This window comes from Camellia sinensis, chromosome 1 (genome assembly GCF_055761805.1).
Source record: "Camellia sinensis isolate YWXY chromosome 1, ASM5576180v1, whole genome shotgun sequence".
Classification (NCBI taxonomy): domain Eukaryota; kingdom Viridiplantae; phylum Streptophyta; class Magnoliopsida; order Ericales; family Theaceae; genus Camellia; species Camellia sinensis.
Window position 1 is genome coordinate 225,670,685 of NC_138961.1, and position 19,580 is coordinate 225,690,264.

The following is a 19,580-nucleotide window of genomic DNA, read 5'->3' on the forward strand; positions in this document are numbered from 1 at the left end:
GATTTTGAAAATTTTTTGAGAAAAACTCAAACCAAACAATTTTTTAGAATTTTTTTTCTAAAACTCATCTCCCAAATGCAAACCAAACATACCCTTTATATTTGGTATACATAACTCCATCGTATGTGCAGGAAATGTCCACCACGTGTATTCAAAATAAGTTATTTAGGTTATGTTTGGCATGAGTTTTTTTAATTATTTTAGTCATAAAAAGATAAAATAAACTAACAAATCAATAAGACAAAATATTACATCTAAGTTATAATTATTTTATTTTTTCTCTTACAAAAGTTAAAAAAATCAAAAAGTCTATCCAAACCAAACTTTTGAATCCCAAGCCAAAATAGCTAAAAAATCAACTTGCATCTCAAAAGAAGAATTAATCTCACTTCACATTTTCCAAGACTTCACTGCACGTGTGAAAAATGTCCACCGCACGTGTGGAACATATTCATTCTACGCGCGAATTTCATGTACAATTTTGGGCTTGGTTGCATATGCAACATTGGTCGCCGCACGTGCCATCAATGTGCAATAATGCAAATAAAAGGATGCTCACAATATGTCTTCACTCTCCAAAATTTTCACCACTTACCCTTACTGCAACAAATGGTATGAGGTAAGTGTTTGGTTGTCACAACCCAAACCCGCCCTTATAGGTTTAGCGTCGTAACTAACTAGTAATTCTGAGATTACCAAATGCCTCTGAACAGATTGATACATAATAATGGGCTGCGCAAGCAAATATATAAAACATTCATAGTCCATTGAGCTATTTAAATATACATGGAACAGAAAATTTAAAACTTATATACATATTTGTGACGTTACTAACACATTGGTCTGACGTCATCATATCCACAATACAGAACATTTAGTTAAAGTATAAGAAATACAAAAGTCCCAAACATCGATCATAAATACTTGACCACGTCAAAACGAGAACCTCCTTGGGAGGCATAGTAGCTAGCTGACCAAAACAATACTCCAGGAAGCAGCTTATGCCTGGTCACGCGCCTGCTCACCTACATACATAAATAATACAATGAGTCAGAGCCTAGTGAATAACAACAAAGTAAAGATTTAAATGAATGATGTCCATAACATATTCAGAAATCATATTTCAAATCCCCTAATGATCAGAAACATAGCCATGTTCGTATTCGTATCAGAAACAGAGTCACATTCATATTCAAATTCAAATTCAAATCATGCGTAGTACATCCATTAGCGTTAACAAATCACATTGGTCATTCATATCAAGTTTCATAATGCAACCTCCGGTACCAGGTATCATATAACATACGTAGGCCACGATATTGTTTCCCCCAGGCGAGCACCTTATGCTACGATATTGTTTCCCCTAGGCGAGGGCCTTATGCCACGGTATTGTTTCCCCCAGGCAAGAGTCTTATGCCATGGTATTCTTTCCCCCGGATGAAGGCCTTATGACCATATGTCATGACCCACTCCCCGTACCCAAGGGTTAAATATCATGATGACCAGTAACTGAAGTTACCTACGACCAATTCTTGAACAAATAAATAAATACAAGTGAAAATAATATTTAAGTGAGGGTACCAAAATAAGTATCGGAGCTTCTATTTTTATAACAAAATTTATTGACTAAAAAGATTGATATTTACATATGAAAAATAGAATTATAAATGCTATAAACGTGCTATGTGTGTCTATTTTGCAACTCCGCGTCTAAGACTCTTCAAAAGATATTTCTGAATTGCATTGTTTCCTGAAAATTCGTAAACAGCTATATGCACATGGCAGAGTGAGAAATATTATACTGAAAGCATGAGGATATAAAATCACCATGGATAATTATTGGGCTTAAACAAACAGAGCTTGATATTAAAATACTGAGTATATAATACGGAAATCATTTGACATATAATACATGAATCATATAAACAAAATAATCATTGCTACGGTACAGAACATAACAGATGTATGGACTCAAGAGGTGGCTCGTACAAACTCTAGAGGTAGCCTCCACAATAGTGTAGCACTTAGCTCCGTATAACACTTTGCTCCACACTAGAAATCAGAATGAAACAAAATAGAACAGATGTATGGACTCAAGAGGTGGCTCGTACGAACTCTAGAGGTGGCTCACACAATAGTATAGCACTTAGTTCCATACAGCACTTTGCTCCACACCATAAATAAGAGGGTCAATGGATCCATGATAGATAGAGAGTCACAAAGTGACTAATCAGAGGATCAATGGTTATTTAAGTCCCCCAAGGCATGAGACTCTCGTGGTGGTACTTAAAGAAAATAATTGTTTATAAAATAATTGTCAAATAATTAATAAGATTTAAATAAACATATCCATGGGTTTTAATTTAAGCAAATACAGCTCAGAAAATAATCAACGTAATTGAAACATTAACATAACTATAAACATAAATTATATAAAATAAATTATGGTAACTCAAAACATATATAAAATATATTATGGTAACTCAAGGTATGATATAACTCGCCTTAAAATTAATACCTCACTCTTTCTTTCCACTATCAAAGACCTTTTTAACTTCCAGTATTTTCTTCCCTTTTCTTTGTTTTCCTTCTCACACATCCTGAGCAAATCCCTTCATTTATATAGAAAGACAAGCGTAGGCACCAAGCCACACGGCTACCCACACGTCTCATCCCTATTCCTTAGCCATTAATTCATGCTTATCTTGATCTTTCCTTCTTCTTCTTTTTTTAATATATATAATACATTATACTTTATCTCATATTTTACTTTTACAAAATATTTAATTAAATATTTAGGATTTTTCTCATTTATAATTAAATAATACTAATATAAAATTTAAAGGACAACTTAAATTTTCGAGTTATTACACCATGAGCCACAGTATTATCTACCTTGAGCGAAGACTTTTGCTAAGAATACCACAAATACATCTCAAAAAAATTAGGCCATCATTCATGTAATCTCAAAATAGCATTTCATAAGACAAATCATATCATTTCAGTTAAAAAATACATATAATTAAACATAACTTTACAGAGTTGTTACTCACAGATAATTTTGATAACAGAACAAATTGATCAAACAGCTCATGGCGTGTGACTTACACAAACATATAACAGATACACATATTGAAACATACACATGGATAATACGTAACTTGTTTCATTTCATTCTTAGTGTGTTTCTATCATTTATCCTTATTATTATGTCTTAATTAGGGCTTAAGAATGCCTAAGATGCAATAAAGATGCCAAAATGTACTTTGAAACACTTAGCCAAATTTTCAAGAACAGGGTAGTCCGCTCAAGCGTAACTTCCGTTGCTCAAGCGGTCTGTAAAGTTTGCAAGAGTATTGGTTGCTTGAATTTTCTACTCGACAGACGCTCAACATTCGCTCGAGCGCAAAGCTGAGTAAAAAGGGTATCCGTTCGAGCGCAACTTCGGCAAGGCAAAAGTCTGTAAAACTTTTGGGAGCTCTCATTTTACGCTCAAGCGCAACTTCGGTTGCTCGAGCAGAAGATCAAAAACAAGGGTGGTTGCTCGAGCACAGATTTTACCGTTCAAGCCAACCCCCAAACTCTGCAAAAGTATTAGGAACTTGCATTCTTCGCTCGAGTGGAGGGTGTAAATTCTGGAATTTCCAGATTACAGATTCAAGTTCAAAGCTCAATTTCAAACCAACAAAACACATCCTTTTGGGCCAAAAACTTGAGGAAACATATATAAACTTATAAAACATGGTGAATTCAAAATCATTTCACAAAATCAAAGGCCAAAAGCATGCCAATTATGCAAAATCAAACTTGGAACTTGAAGAACATAACATGAAGTTAACATACATGAATTGTCTTGTCTTCAAAACTTTCAAAACACGATCAATATAAGGTGTTTAACTCAAATACATGTTGAATTCTTAGAACAAAGCCAAAATGAGAACATGCAAGAGGAAATTCTTTAAAAACAACTTCAAAATCTTGAGAATTATGTATGTATGCATGGTTATCTTCCTAACTCTTCTCCCTAAGCTCAATTCTTGGCTTAATTATCTAACTCTCTTGAATTCATGCATTAAGTGCTACAACTATATAACTAAATAAGTGAATTTCTACCTGAAGTTTTGAATTCTCAAGTATGGGAGCTTAATCTTCCAAGTTCTCTCCAAATCCTTTACTTTTCCAGCAATTCCCCTTAATTGAGCTCAAGTCTCCTCTTCTCCCTCTCTCTCACGTTTTGTTGAAGAAGATGATGCTGATGAAGGTGTATGTAATATTCTCGAGTCAATTTGGCCTTATATAGGCTTGATTAGTGTTAGTTGATTAAGTTGAGTTAAGGCTAATCCATTGGTATTATTTTATTCTAATTATTCGGTTCCGAATCGAATTTTAATTAAACCTATTATAAAATTCTAAAAATTCTAAATAACGCATAAAGCAAGTCAATTTCACTATCAGATGCCGGTGAGGCCTTCAATTCGCATACTGAATCGAAAATGCAAACAGATTTTCCTACCATGAACAGATATAAATACAAATAACATATAACACATGCAATTAACGCAAAATTTCCTCTTAATTACTTATTAGACATTCTTAATCATGGTTTAACAGTTAATCACAGGCCGGAATTGTTACATTAGTGTAACTTATAAGTTGCTTTTATCAGCTGTTAACTTATAAAAAATGAGTGTTTTGTTTAATGGGATTAGCTTATGGCTTAACACAGCTTATTTTGGCCACAAATAAGCTGTTTATTGCAACCACCGAAGGAGATGCTTCTCAGCTTATAGATTTACGGGAAAAGCTATGTTAATGGGTGAAATTATTTAAATAACCCTTGGATTTTGCAAGAATTACAACTGTGCCACTATATAAATCCTCCAACCATTCATTTCACAGCTTCTTTCTGTCTCTTTCTCTCTCTCTTTTTCTCTATACTCTCATTTTCTCTAGTTTTGTCTTTTGACTTGGCAACATGACTTGCCGATGACTACCGAAGATGGGTGACGATCGGTCGACAACTACTTAAGAAGGGTGACAACAATCAGATATGTGTAAAGAAGGCAACTCGTTGCCTAGATGACAAGATGAACTTGTTGATGATTTTGGTTCAATTCTTTACTATCTTTGATCCATTTGCTACAAATTTGGGTTTGATTATTTTGGATCACAACCACCAAATAGATTTCGGTTTTGATTTCTACTTTGCTTATTACGATGGTGGTTGTTAATCTGTAGCAATTTATGGAAGAATCCAATCCACAATTTAAGGTTTTTGTAATGATTTTGAAAAGAAAAAATCCACTTTACGAATAGGGTTTTATGTAGTTCATGACGCTCTAGTCATGGTACAATAGGAATTCAATCCATGTTAAATCAGACCCAAAAACTATTGGGTACATGAATAGTACAAATTGTAAAGAAACATCTCATTATATGGCAAAATATAATCTTACTATGAGACATGTTCTTTGGAAGGAAAGTTTTTTTTCAAAGTTTACCCAAATACCCAGATTGAAATCTTCCTGTGTGTAAAAAATTTATGGAAAAAGTTCTGAAAATGAAAATTTTAAAACAATTTAATTCTCACAATTTTTTCATTTCTTGTAAGGGCAAAATGATAATTACACAATGAAAAGTTAGTATACAACTTATTCTAACAAACACTACAGCTTATATGTATAATCTAACATCTACACCAAATAAGCTAACAACTTCTGTTTAAAGTTATAATTTATAATCTAATAAGTTATAATCTAATAATCTAATTCAACAGTTATACCAAACAGCCTGATATCTCTCGACCATCCTAGTTTTTTAACATTCGACAAATTCGTAAAAAAATTAACTTAACAAATATGGAAAACATAGACTTGTACTAAATAAATTAGAAAAATACAGGATATAAGCTAAAACATAATTACTATGACATAATCTAATATGAACATATTATGAATAGATGTGAATCACTATTATTCTATATATATTACGGATTACAATAATATAATATTGTTAAGTATCCAATTTAAAGTACTTTCTCAATTTTCACTCTTTATTTTGGGGGGTTTGTCTTTTCTGAAGTTGTCATCTCAACTTAAGAGAACGTTTGTGCATGATAGGTCAATTTTGAATCCGATTTCGGCGATCTAAACAGTTCATTTTTTTTGGACTCGTTAAATAAAATGTCAATGCAAAAAATAAGATGATTGTATATTGGTAATTACATGTTTGAATCATATTTATTTAAAAAAAAAATAGACGACTAATATAATTTCAATAATAACAATTCATTTTTTACATGAATATTTCACTTAACGAGATCTAAAAAGTGAACCATTCAGATCATTGAAATGAAATTTGTGGTTGGTTCCACGGCCCCTCAAAGTCTCTCGTATAGAAATATGAATACAAGAGAAACTTCATCATTATTTTGGTATAACATTAATTATATTATAATAATTCAACTATAACGTTATTTGTTTAGAGGTCTAAGTTTGCAAATCATATTTATTGTCGCAAACTTCATTTTTGGTATACATATACTCGAATTTATCTTTTCAGTTACAAAAATACTTCAAAGTTGCCTCAATCCTTTCATTTTGGACTCATTTATTTACACATCCTATGATCATGCTTCCAAATAAACCTTTTTGGAAACTAATTTCATCCTCTCCCCATTTTGTTTATCATAAAATATAAAAAAGTTATAAAGAGATCATTTTCCTTTTTCTCATTTCCTTACTTATTTTGTTAGAATAAAATGTAGTTTAATTATTCACATTTTTATTTTTATTCTGAAGTATATGTTTATCTCCCCCCCCACCCCCCCCCCCCCCAAAAAAAAAAAAAGAAAAGAAGAAGAAGAAGATAGACTTAACAATTAATTAAAATAGTTTAATAAATTTTGCATTGTAAAAATTAGTGAGTATCAATTTTAACTGAATTCAATCATCTCAAAATAATTAAACGATCATTTGTATTAAAAAAAAAAAATTAATCGATCACAGTGCATTTCAATGGTAGAAAAAAATTTAATTGAGTGTTTGATTTTAGATAAAGTAATTACTCTAGCAATTGTCAAATAAATTGCTACAAGGGAAAAATTATCTGTAGTTTGAAAAAGCTCCCTTCAAATAAGCATCTAAATTCCATTTTTAAAATATTTGTGAGCTTATTTTGAAATTCAAGATGAAACTATAACTACTTTATTTATTTATTTATTTTGGCATAAAAAGTAAAAAACTAAGAGGAAACTTGAAATTAAAGGAAAATAACTCAAGATTCACAGAATTCGAATAATTTATATTACTCAAATAAAGCAAAATTCCTATGCGGGTGTAGGAATCACATTCAAATTTGAATTCAATTTTAATAGATAATCAATAATCATGTTTTTTTTTTATTATGATTAATTCTAAATCTTAAAATGAAGAATCATATTTTCTTTCCCTCAAAATTTTTAGGATAAATTACAAAAGCACTCATTAAAATTTACTTAAAATACGAATTATTTCTTATAATTTTGAAAATTATAAATATTCAATTCTTAAAATTTTTTATTTAACAGAATTAACAAAAAAGAAAAAGAAAAAGAAAAAGAAATTATTAACTACTTTTCTATATAGCAATAAAATTATCAAAATTATTAATTAAAATATATTTCTGATATCATAAAAAAACTATTAATTGTTTTAATAATTTATTAATAAAAAAGAGTTATTTGTTATGTGATTAGAATTTTAAAGAAGTAAAATGTAACTTTTAAAAATACAGAAAAAAATTATATTTTAAAGAAACTTTAAGAAGTATATTTATTATGGCAAATGTTTGAAGGCCACAATTTTTGTGGCCACAATAGCTCAAAACTGTCAAAACGACGTCGTTTTGGGTGCAAAACACGCCAAAACGACATCGTTTTGACAGTTTTGAACCATTGTGGCCACAAAAATTGTGACCCTCTAGCATTGTTGATTTATTATTTACCAAAATTTTCTCATCAAATATCCATACACGTGGCACTCATTCGGATTCTCCTTAATCTACAATCGGTGCAGGGGATCACAAAAATGATATAATTAAGGAGAGTTAAATGTAGATAAAAGATTTTGGAGATACGAGTGTCACTTGTTGTACCTCTCCATGTGTGGATTATTTATTTTTTCTTCTCCCACAATTAATTAATTACCAGATTAACAAAAATCAAACATTTTACTAAACTTAAAAAACACTTTCCTTGTTTTTCCCTCTCTTTTATTTCATTGTCCCACTATATTCAATTCTCCTCTATCTGATAGACACACACACATATTCTGTTGTTATGCAATAATAGAAATTGATTGCAATGGCCGAACATTCGGTCTCCGACGATGATCTCTTCGAACTCCCTCTTTATAGTCCCTTCGGAAGCGTCGAACGCGGTGGTCACAGTGATTTGGGTGCCCCCAACTTCCTCAAAATTGATAGCAAATGGCTGATCGATCCTCGCCACCTCTCAATCGGCTCTATGATCAGCGAAGGCCCCTACTCTGTCGTCTATGAAGGATCGTACGTCCCCTTTCTCACTGTAACCTCGTTTTAGTAGCTGCTTTTCTTGATCATTTTTGTTTTTTATTTTTTTATAATTCCATTTCATCTTGAAGCTTTAATGTAATTGAATTCTCTTGCATTTGAATTGTACCAATCATTGAATTTTATCTCTGTTTGATTTGATTTGTGTTTTTGTAGTTTTCCAAATTTGAGTTTGATCGTGATAAACTCCTCTGGTAGTGGGTTTTATTCCATTTCATCTTCAAGATTTAATGTCATTGAACTCTCTTGCATTTGAATTCTATCTTTATTTTGATTTGATTTGAGTTTTTTTTAAGGCCACATTTGAGTTTGATTGTGATAAACCCTCTAGTAGTGGGTGATTTGCGTTACGTTTATGCGTGGTATTTAACTTCAAAAACAATGTTCTATGCTTTGTGGGTTTTGTTTTGTTTGCACTTTTTGCTTGTTGGAATTTGGGCAAGATGATCATTTGATTTGGGTATGAGAGTCTTAATGGATCAAAACTTAATCGCCTCAACAAAAACAAGACGATGAAAAACTATCATGCCATGAATATGAGAAATATTCTAGATGCTTTGTTGAAACTTTGATATGTGTTAGAAAAGAACATTTTAAGGCTGACGTTACAAAGAAAAGAAAATTAGAACTTTTATACACTCGGTGGTTGTACGCTTGATCTCTTCTGTTTTTTATTTTTGGTAGGCAAGTCATAAGTTTTATACCAAAAAATAGATATTACAATGAGGCTCATTATATGCCCTGAGGCAAAACACCCTTTGAGGAGGGAAACACAAGCCTAGCTTCTACACTAAAATCTAACAATAACAAACTCCAAAGTTAGGCCAAGCAACAATCAACTAGGAGTCTTACAACTTGATTTCTTAGACTTGATAGAGAGGCTAACCTCTTGAGCAAGTTTAAGAATAGCAATTCTTTTAAGGAGATTTTTCTTGGTTTCCACTTTCGAAGATGGGTTTGTCCATGGAACAACGAAAGTTCCATCCGAAAGGGATTGTGGAGCTCCTTTGGAACGTGAAGATCGTCTAGGGGCTAACACATTTATATTACCCACATCCCGACAATTTCTTTCTCTTCCTTTGAAGCCTCTTCATTCAAAATATCTTTCTCTTCCTTTGAAGCCTCTTCATTCGGAATATTTTTTTGAGGGGTTACTCACTTCCAAAGAGGAGCAATTCGCATTAAGCACGCTATTAAGATCTGCACAAAAAGAAACTTCCTCATTGGCTACACAAGTATTGAGAATATCAAATGCATTCGATGAAGATGGAGGAGGTGTAGGAACAAAGTTACCCATAGGAGCATTAATGACGTCCTTGCCTTTTTTCTTTTTCACTTCAACCCATTCACTTGGCTTGGCTTCCTTCTTTGTCTCGACCACTTCTTTGGCCTTCCACTCTTGTTTGAGTTTAATAGGAGCTTGAGTTATCGGTTTACTTGGACACAAACTTGTAGCATGACAAAATATTTTGCGTTCTCCACACACTTGGGGTTTCTAAGGAACTTCTACTTTGATTTTGAACGGTTCTCCATATCATAAGTTTACAACAAAGGAGGGTGGAATCTCTTTTGTAGCTTCTATCTCAATACAAACTCTAGCGAATGTTAACCGGCTATGGTTTTGGGTAAATTCATCAAGGTACAATGGATTACCGATAAAACTTGCTATGTAACTCAATCCCTCCTCAATCCACAGTTCAAGCAGCACATTGAAAAATTGTACCCATATCGGCACACTGGAGAAGACATTTTTAGTAAGGGTTATACCGGGGTGCCATTTCTTAATAACAATCAATTTGTTCCCAATATAATAAGGACCCTCATCAAGAATGGACTTTAAAGCTTCTTCATTTTTCATCTTGAATACAAAGTAGCCATTATCTAAGGTTACAACCTCTTCAAGATTTTCCTACCACAACTTGTAAGCCCAAGTCTTCACTTGGAAGAAAGACAATTTTCTATCAATAAAATAACCCACAAGAGCATGGATTATATATTTGTAATCTAAGGAAACGTATTTTTGCAATCTATCCTTGCATTCTAAGAATATGGACACTTCTAAGAAGGTAACGTGTCGCAATTTAAGGCTGATGTTACAAGGAAAAAAACTAAGAACTTTTATACACATGGTGTTTCTATGCTTGATTTCTTCGACACCTTTCTTTAGTGTGGATTATATTTTTGTAATCTAAGAAAACTTATTTTGGTAATCTAAGGAAATGTATTTTTGTAATCTATCCTTGCATTCTAAGAATACAAACATTTCTAAAAAGGTAACGTGTCATGTTGGACATTGACATGACACTCGTTGAACACTTTCCAACACTTATACGCGCATAAAGCGCACACAAAAGCACATTACAAAATTTGAATAAAACAACTTGAAATCCAATGATAAAATAAAAACAATGTAAATTTATACATATATTCCTCCTAAAGACTTTAAAAATTATTATATTTTATTTAAGTATTCATATATATGATATACAATAATTATTTATAATTATACATGAAATAATAAATATATAAAATTCTATATTTTTGCACGTATTCCCCACGTGTCGTATCTTATATTTTTAATTTTGTGTGTGTGTTTGTGTAGTGTCACATATCTGTGTCCGTGCTTCTTAACTTGCATTGTATAGGTTCTATATCATTTAGCCATACTATTATTACAACTTACAAGAATTTCTATGGTAATGGACATAGATTGACCTCCTTTAAATTTTAGAGGTTCTATAACTTTTATCCTAAACATTATTACATATTACTAGAATTTGTATCATAACTAACACAGGTTGACCACATTCTACAGTAATGGACATGGATTGACCACTTTCTACTATAAATGACATGGATTGACCAGTGACCATATTTATGTTGAACAGGTTTTATACCTTTTACCCATGACATTACTACAAATTACTATAATTTATACCGTAATGGGCATATAGATTCAAGAGTTCATACTACCCAGATTAGTTATGACGTGTGCAACCTAAGAAATACGGACACTTGTAAGAAGATAACGTCTGTTAGATATTGGCATGACACTTATTGTACACTTTTCAACATGTAGACACACATAAAAACATATTATAAATTTGAATAAAATAACTTCAAATACAACAACAAAACAAAAACAATGTAACTTTATACATATTCTCTTTTAGCTTTTAAAAAGTATTATCTTTAGCTTAAATATTTATATATATGACATATACTAATTATTTATCCTCATACATGACATATAATAAATATATAAAATTATATATTTTGCACATGTTTCCCACATGTCGTGTCCTACATTTTAAAAAGATTTACATGTCGGCATGTCCATGTCATGTCAAGTGTCTCTTGTTATCATTGCAAGAAATCATATTGGTGGGACTTGATCCTCTACCTCAAGCTTGGATATGGTGTTAGAGGTAGCATTGGGCTTCAAGGCTTGTAGTGTACATAGTAAACTTTAACAAGCTACTTGTATGATACTTTAAATAACAAATTCTACTAGTAGCCCAAGCCAATAAATGGAACTTTGAAATCTGACATACACAATCATATGATTTTCATGTAGAAGACACACATCTTTTTGGATCCTAGCCTTCTTCCTTGGGAATTTGGTTATTTTAGTGAGGATTTTAATATAGTAGAATGAATTCTTGGGACCCTGCCCTTTTCTCGACAAGATTTTCATAGGCATGCAACTACAATTTACAAATGTAGCATAGAGTTCATAAGCTATTCAACAAAAATAGTTGCATATGGTCTAGTTGTATTGTCTTTTGATGGTGAAGTTTCATTGGAAGAAACAATAGTAAATGTAGATTCCAAGCAAGAAATATGGGGAGAGGTGTTAAAATATTTTTTGGCTTTTGGGATTATATTGTAATGCCTACAGCACTCTATGAAATGCTATTTTAGGACCAATGTTAACAGGGGGATACTAGATATAGGTGGCAAAAAATCCCAAACGTGACTATTTGATTTCTTGCATTGATCATTAATGAGGAGAATCAGAGAGTATATAGTGCATAGGAATTACTTTTCGTTGAAGTGAATTCTTTTAGATGTTTTGTTGATGAATATATATGCCGGAGTTAAGGAATTTTTTTTAAATGATATCGGCAGGGGTAGTTAGGCTTTATGATCTTGCAAGATATCACATGCTCATAAAACGAGTGGTGATAAAATTAGGTTGTTAAGATGCACGACAATAAATAGTAGAATTAGAGTGAATGCTTTTTGAGAGGGAGATTTTATGAGCTGGAAATGGGCCATGGTAAGGGCCGGGCAAGTTGAAAGCCGAGCGCGTTTGGGCCAGGATAGCTTTGGGCTTGCCCGGAGGTGGGGCTGCTCAGCTAAAGCCCAAGACCAAGCTACTTGAACTTGCACAGGTGGAGACCGTGCTACTTGCGTTGCTCGGCAAGAAGGCCTGCGCCTTTAGCTCGGCAGGAAGGTTCGCACCTTTAGCTCGGCAAGAAGGCCTTTGTTTTACCCGCGTGACCTATTTCGAGCTCGGCTCTGCTGGAATGCAGCTGAGCTCGGTCGGTATGGAGCTCGGCTAGTGAGCATTCAGGCATGCGGGCGCAGCACGGTCGGGTGAGGCCGAGGTGATTCCGCCGGTCTGCAGGGCTCCGCCAAGATATCCTGACAGTTTGGTTAGGTGATGATTGCTGGATTTGTGCTGACAGATGGGATAGCAGCACCACGTGTTGAGAGACTAATGAAAGTAGATTTGGGGCGTAGAAGGTATATAAGCGTGTCTGCCCCCCCCATGCTTGGACAGATGATCATTTGGTCTGATACACTTAGACATTCAACTCTCTCCTCTCTTTCTCTATCCCTGAGTGTGTGCTAACTTGGCCGTCAGAGGGGTTTTCCGGCCACATACCGCCGGGTAGCTCACCGCCGTTGTGTTTGCAGGTTGATCGGACAGACAGGGAGCTTGGAAGAAAGGTGTATGGGCTCGTCGGAATATTGCTCCCCGTACACTTTTGTTAACAACAAATGCTGACTCCATTTGAAGCAGTGGAAGAGGAATTTTGGTCAGATGGTTCACACATGTATAATGAAAACCAATGTTTTTAAAGGCTCAAGGCACACCAAGGCGCTAAAGGTCTCTTGGGGCCTAGGTGCAAGGTGCAAGGCGAGGCACGGACTTTATTGAAGCAAGGTGCACAGTCTTAGCAAAAAATAGATAAATTAACATAGACTAATGATTCATAATGTAATGTATGATGTTATGAATTAATTATTTGTAATTTTTTTTTGCCTGACAGAGACTCAAAACAAAGACAATGACATAATTGCAAAAAAAACACACACACACACAAGCATGGAAGAGAAGCCAAAAAAAAAAAAACAAAAAACAAAAACAAAGAAGAAGAAGAAGAAGAATAAGAAGACATGTGCTTGCTTATACAAATTGCTGCTATTCTCATTTTTGCATTATTCCATGTATGAAGCAAAAAAGAAAACAAAAAAGCAAGAAGGGGGGGAAAAAAAAAAACAAGAAAAAAAAACCCAGCCTAACAGCAAAGAAGAAGAAGAACTCTACCCAGCAGGGAAAAAAAAAACAGAGAGAGAGAGAGAGAAAGAGACTAAGTTGAAGAAGTAGGAAAAAAAAACAGAAAGTGAAGAAGGAGAGAGAGAGAGAGAGAGAGAAACTAAGTCGAAGAAGTAGGAAAAAGAAAAACAGAGAGCGAAGAAGAAGAAGAAGAAGAAGAGAGAGAGTCAAGACTCCAAGTCGAAGAAAAAAAAAAAAACACAGAGAGCAAAGTCGAAGAAGAAGAAGAATAAGAGAAGAAGAACTCACTTGGTCCTAGACGAGTCGAAGGAAAGAGAGAGAGAGAGATAGACATAGCAAGCTTTCGAGCAAATACGAATGGAGATTAGGGCATTTCGATCGATTTGGGGCTGGTTACTCTCGCATATAGCTCAGAGTTGTAATCCTCTGTAATTCGAGATTTAAAAGCACGATTTGAGCCATTCGATTCATTCAAAGATCCAAAAACAAAAGTCGCGTTGTGCCTTTTCTCGCCTCGACAAGTCATGCATAAGGCGCACGCCTCTTTCAAGTCGCCTCGCCTTGGGTACCTACAGGCGCAACTGTTGCGTCTCGCTGCGCCTTGCGCCTAGGCGCGCCTTTCACAACATTGATGACAACAACAAACTAAATTGGCAAGTAGTACTCTAGATTGGTTCAAGGCACTACTGGTTCTAGGGAAAGGCCAAAAGGAATGTTTGCTAAAGGTGCAAGAAAGGACATAGTGCCCTGTGAATTAACACTAAGGGGGTGTTTGGGAAGAAAAAAAATAGCTTAATTTAGGCTAAAATTCACAAAAAGACAAAATAGGCTAAAATAGCTAATAAGACAAAATATCACATCAAACCCATAATCATTTCACTTTTTCTTTCACAAACATCACATTCAATCATAAAAAAATCCAATCATCTTCCCAAACACAAAAATTTTAGTCTACTAAAATAGCCAAAAACTAAAATAGCCTACTAAAATAGCAACTTCCCAAACGAATCCTAAGTTTCCAAGGGGGTATAAAAAGGCCCTTTCTTAGACCATTCATTCCAGCATAAAATGGCAAAAGATAAGGTGCTATGTTTGTAATTATCTTTTTATCTAGATCTATTAATTGCATTACTACATGGTCACTTTATTTGTAGGTTTTATGAGTAGTAAACATAGATTCATGTACCCACCCCAAAAAACATAGATTCATGTATTGTATCTTGCAACATGTGAGTTTTTTTTTTTTCTTTTTTTTCCCCACTTATTTTTAAAGATACAAATGTTTATCTATATTTGAGTTTTCTTGTGCTTGTTAAAGAACTAAAAAGAGCAAATCATAACAGAAGTTGTGACTATAATACATTTTTTTTAATCATGAATAGGCGTATCACACTAGTTCCATAAACAATGATCTTGTGTTGGTCAAGTCTCCAAACTACCAAGCACAAGTGGACAGTGTGTCGAAAGTTTTTTAAAATACCAATGCCAATTGGGAGAAGTTTCTTATACATTAATTATAGCCAGTATTTGAGTTCTGACAATTGTTGCACATTCATTGATGGTGTACACATATTTGAGGTCATGTTATTTTTTATGTCAGCATTAATATATGAACAGTTGAAAATGTCTATCATTGCACATTTCCAGGTATAAATCCAAACCTGTTGCTGTAAAAGTGATACAGCCAGACAAAACATCAGCAGTGAGTCCTGAACGCAAAGAGAAATTTGTGAGGGAGGTTGCAATGTTATCTAGAGTAAAACATGATAATATTGTGAAGGTATGCTATGTGACCACACAAGAATGTATGTTACAATTAAAATGTCGTGAAGGTAGCTTACCTTGTTTTCTCATATGCTTGTGTGTATTTATCCATGTGAGTTAGATCTTTTCAATATTTTGTTTGTAAAATGCACCTGTATTTGGATAGTCAGGAATCAGGATATTATTAGGCAGATTCAATGATCAGATATCCTAATTTTGAAAGTAACTTCTCAAATAAAAAAAATTTGATTTCATTTCGAAAGTATCTTATATTTATGCCATATATTATATTGATCCACATCTTTTTGTTTTACTGTTACTATATACTATTTATATCTATGTGGAATGATGCTATGAATGGAAGTACAAATATTGCTAGCTGCCAATGCTTGTTTTTTGAACTGAACTTAGCATACCTTAATACATTCTCATCCACCAAAAGGACAGAACAAAATTTTGTTAAATTATCAGAAATTTGTATATTGTTTGGAGTCGTGAAATTGGGTCTTTTTAATTTTAGTTCTTTCATGTCTGTAAGTGAACTCTAATTGTGTTCATAATGTTCTAATCTGATATTGGACATCTTAAATTCAATCATTGTGTCTGTCATCAATGTTACCATTGTTTACAATAAAGTAAGTTGCTACTGTTAGTTGGAATGTATGCTTTGTCCCTAATCATCAGGACACTATCACACACAACATTGTTTCTCTATTGTTGTTATGGGTTTCATTGTAGGCATTATGAAATAGATTTATAAAAGGATAAATGATAATGATTTGGCATGCTACACTCTTGTTGAGTACTACTTTCTTCAAAAGTCTCAGCAACCAGATCCGTCTGTCAAATAATGAAGTATTTGAGAATGGAACAGTACGTCTCTTATCTAGTAACTTTGTTGACTTGTACTAAGAATAAAATGTTGCTTTTTGGACTTCCATAATTCCTCATTTTTGTAAAATGTTTGTTATGACTATTTTTTATTTAATTCATTTGTTAGTCATACTTTGGGTAAATAGACATGAATCTTGTTAATAAATATAGATTTCCAACTTCTGTGTTTTTCAGTGTTCTATTAAACTTAAGATACAGAATATTTATTGTTGTAAAGTCTCTGCGTTTAATTTACTTGCTGAGATGAGATGTTTTGTTGAAACAGTTCATTGGAGCCTATGTGGAACCGACCATGATGATAATCACAGAACTTATGAGAGGTGGTACACTTCAGAAGTACTTGTGGAGCATCCGGCCAAACTCTCCAGATCTGAAACTGTCTATAAGTTTTGCATTGGGAATCTCTCGAGCAATGGAATATTTGCATGCAAATAGTATCATTCATCGTGACTTGAAGCCTAGTAATCTATTAGTCTTTTCATTTCTGCTTTCTTCTTCATGAAAGTTAGCAGTCAACTTTCCTTGACTTTTTACTCAGATTGATAAGGTTTAGAACGGAGCATGTTTCCATCCACCTTTCCCTGCTCATGATTTTATTATTCATTTGTTCACATTTCAAGCACCATGGCACAATGGGAAGACCGTGCCTATCATTTCACTATGCATATACAATCAAACAAGCAAAGTAGCAGAAGAACCCTCTGCTTTTTGGTGACATCCCCTGATTGAGTTAAACTATCTGACATTGTCAAGCTTGGAGGGTCTTCTTGTTTATGCAAATGAGTTTTTCCTCAAGCACACTTGAGAGTGAGTTGAACATTTGATGGGGCACTGTCACATTCTGTTTTCTGTGATTCTGAATACCACCACCACCAAACAAAGCCTTGTATCACAATTAAATGAAGTTAGCTGCATGAATCTTTTTTCACCATTCAACTCTATCAAGGGTTATCTTTTTTTCTTTTTCTTTTCACTTTTTTTTTTTTTGTTTTTTTGTTTTGTCTGTTTCTAATTTAAAATTTGTCCATGTTTATGGTAGGCAACCTACTTCTCATGGAAGACAAGAAGAAAATCAAGGTAGCTGACTTTGGCCTGGCTAGGGAGGAGACGATGGGTGAAATGACTGCCGAGGTCGGTACTTACCGGTGGATGGCTCCTGAGGTAATCCTATGCTACAATATATCTAATTGCCTTATTTTTAGTATAAACCTTACCCTTTACCCAAATCAGTTGTTCAGCGTAGAACCAATTAAACTGGGAGTGAAGAAGCACTATAATCATAAGGTGGACATCTACAGTTTCTCAATGGTTCTGTGGGAGCTGTTGACAAATAGCACTCCATTCAAGGGGAGGAACAATGTAATGGTGGCTTACGCATCATCGATGGTATGTCCTTTGATTTTGATTGTTTTATTTTCAATTATGAAGATGTGGCAGTAGTACTAGAAACTATGGAACTATCTTACATGGAACACAGATCTTTCTAGTATAAGCTATGAGAATGGGAACCGGAACGTGGTACTACTAGATCTCAAAACTACGGTATTATAGGGGTAGGTTTGTATAGAGAAAATTTCTAGACACTCGTAAATTTCTTTCAAACATCAATAAAAGACAGCATATTATTTTTTCAAATTAATTATCTAAAAACACATTTCTAAGAGTATTATTACACTTTTATTTATTTATTTAAATCTTGTCAAAACTCCACTCTCTTTGAATTTTAGTTTATTATCTTTATTTTGTAATGTTAAGGAAACAAGTATGAAAAGTTGTGGAGATCACTAAATTCACAGTTCTGGACGAAGGTGTACCAAATGTAAATCACTAGGTATTACCACAAACATTTAAACGTCAAATTTGAGCAAAAGTTGGCAGTGAAAAACCCGAGAACAATGTTATTTGTCGGGTTAGAACTTCCATGAAACTTCTACATATTGTTTCCATCTCCACAACGCTGAAATTTTACCTATATTTGGAGTTCTGGAAAAAACTCGTTCTTAGACAACTTTCCTAGTGATTGTCCAATTGTTTTCTTAAATTGTATTTTTACTTTTTGCTACCAGAATCTAAGACCTAGCATGGATAACATTCCAAAGGATATTGCTCCCCTCCTGGAGTCCTGTTGGGCAGAAGACCCCGAAGAACGGCCAGAATTTGTGCAAATCACAGACTTTCTGTTGAACTTTCTCCGCAGCATGCCCTCAATACAGTTAAAATCACCAAAGCAGTTTGAGATTGGACAGGCTAAAGGCAAAATTATTGCGGATTCTCGGAACACTGATCATATGATGAACAAGTCTCGAGAGGAAGATAAGAAGAGCCGGAGTCAATCCCGCTGCTTCTTGAGTTGCTTTGATTACTGTTTCTCTGATGGGCTGAGGAACACTTCTGAGGTTTGAAACTAGTGTAGATCAATCTTTCTCTTACTTTTTCACACATATAGAACATGGGTCAAGCATGTGGATGTTCAGTTAGATTGCAATGCCATTATTGTACATAAGTTTCAAAAAGCGTATAATATAGGAAATACAATAAAATGAAAATGTGAAGAAGAATAAAGAAAGTTTCAAGTTGATGCCATTACCTTGCCCAGGTGTTTTGTTCATTTTTTTTAAAAAAAATAAATAAAATAATTGGCTTGTTCTACTATTTATTCTATTCACTAAAAATATTTAATGGTAATGGAGACTTGGGGCAATTTCTCACCCAATTATGTTCATGGAAAGTTTCAGTGGGACTATTTGGAGCAGTTTTTGTAAGTTAAAAATTAATAATGGTGAAATTTAAATCATTAATCCTTCTACTTCCTAATAATAATTTG

The 19,580-nt window shown here is 33.7% G+C and overlaps 1 protein-coding gene across 1 annotated transcript; it reads left to right on the forward strand.

Annotated features, from left to right (window-relative positions):
- The first annotated feature begins 8,162 nt into the window (after positions 1–8,162).
- On the forward strand, positions 8,163–19,339 carry LOC114278401 (serine/threonine-protein kinase STY13). Its single transcript, XM_028220421.2, has 6 exons — positions 8,163–8,544; positions 15,746–15,878; positions 17,022–17,217; positions 17,796–17,917; positions 17,987–18,142; positions 18,823–19,339. The coding sequence occupies exons 1-6, from the start codon at positions 8,342–8,344 to the stop codon at positions 19,156–19,158; spliced, it is 1,146 nt and encodes a 381-aa protein (XP_028076222.1). The 5' UTR covers positions 8,163–8,341; the 3' UTR covers positions 19,159–19,339.
- The last annotated feature ends 241 nt before the right edge of the window (positions 19,340–19,580 follow it).

Bases quoted from the DNA above. Each gene is read 5' to 3' on its own strand.
- LOC114278401 (XM_028220421.2), top strand. From the start codon at position 8,342: ATGGCCGAACATTCGGTCTCCGACGATGATCTCTTCGAACTCCCTCTT. The intron at 8,545-15,745 runs GTACGTCCCCTT...GCACATTTCCAG, and splicing joins TCTGTCGTCTATGAAGGATC to GTATAAATCCAAACCTGTTG. The intron at 17,218-17,795 runs GTAATCTATTAG...TGTTTATGGTAG, and splicing joins TCATCGTGACTTGAAGCCTA to GCAACCTACTTCTCATGGAA.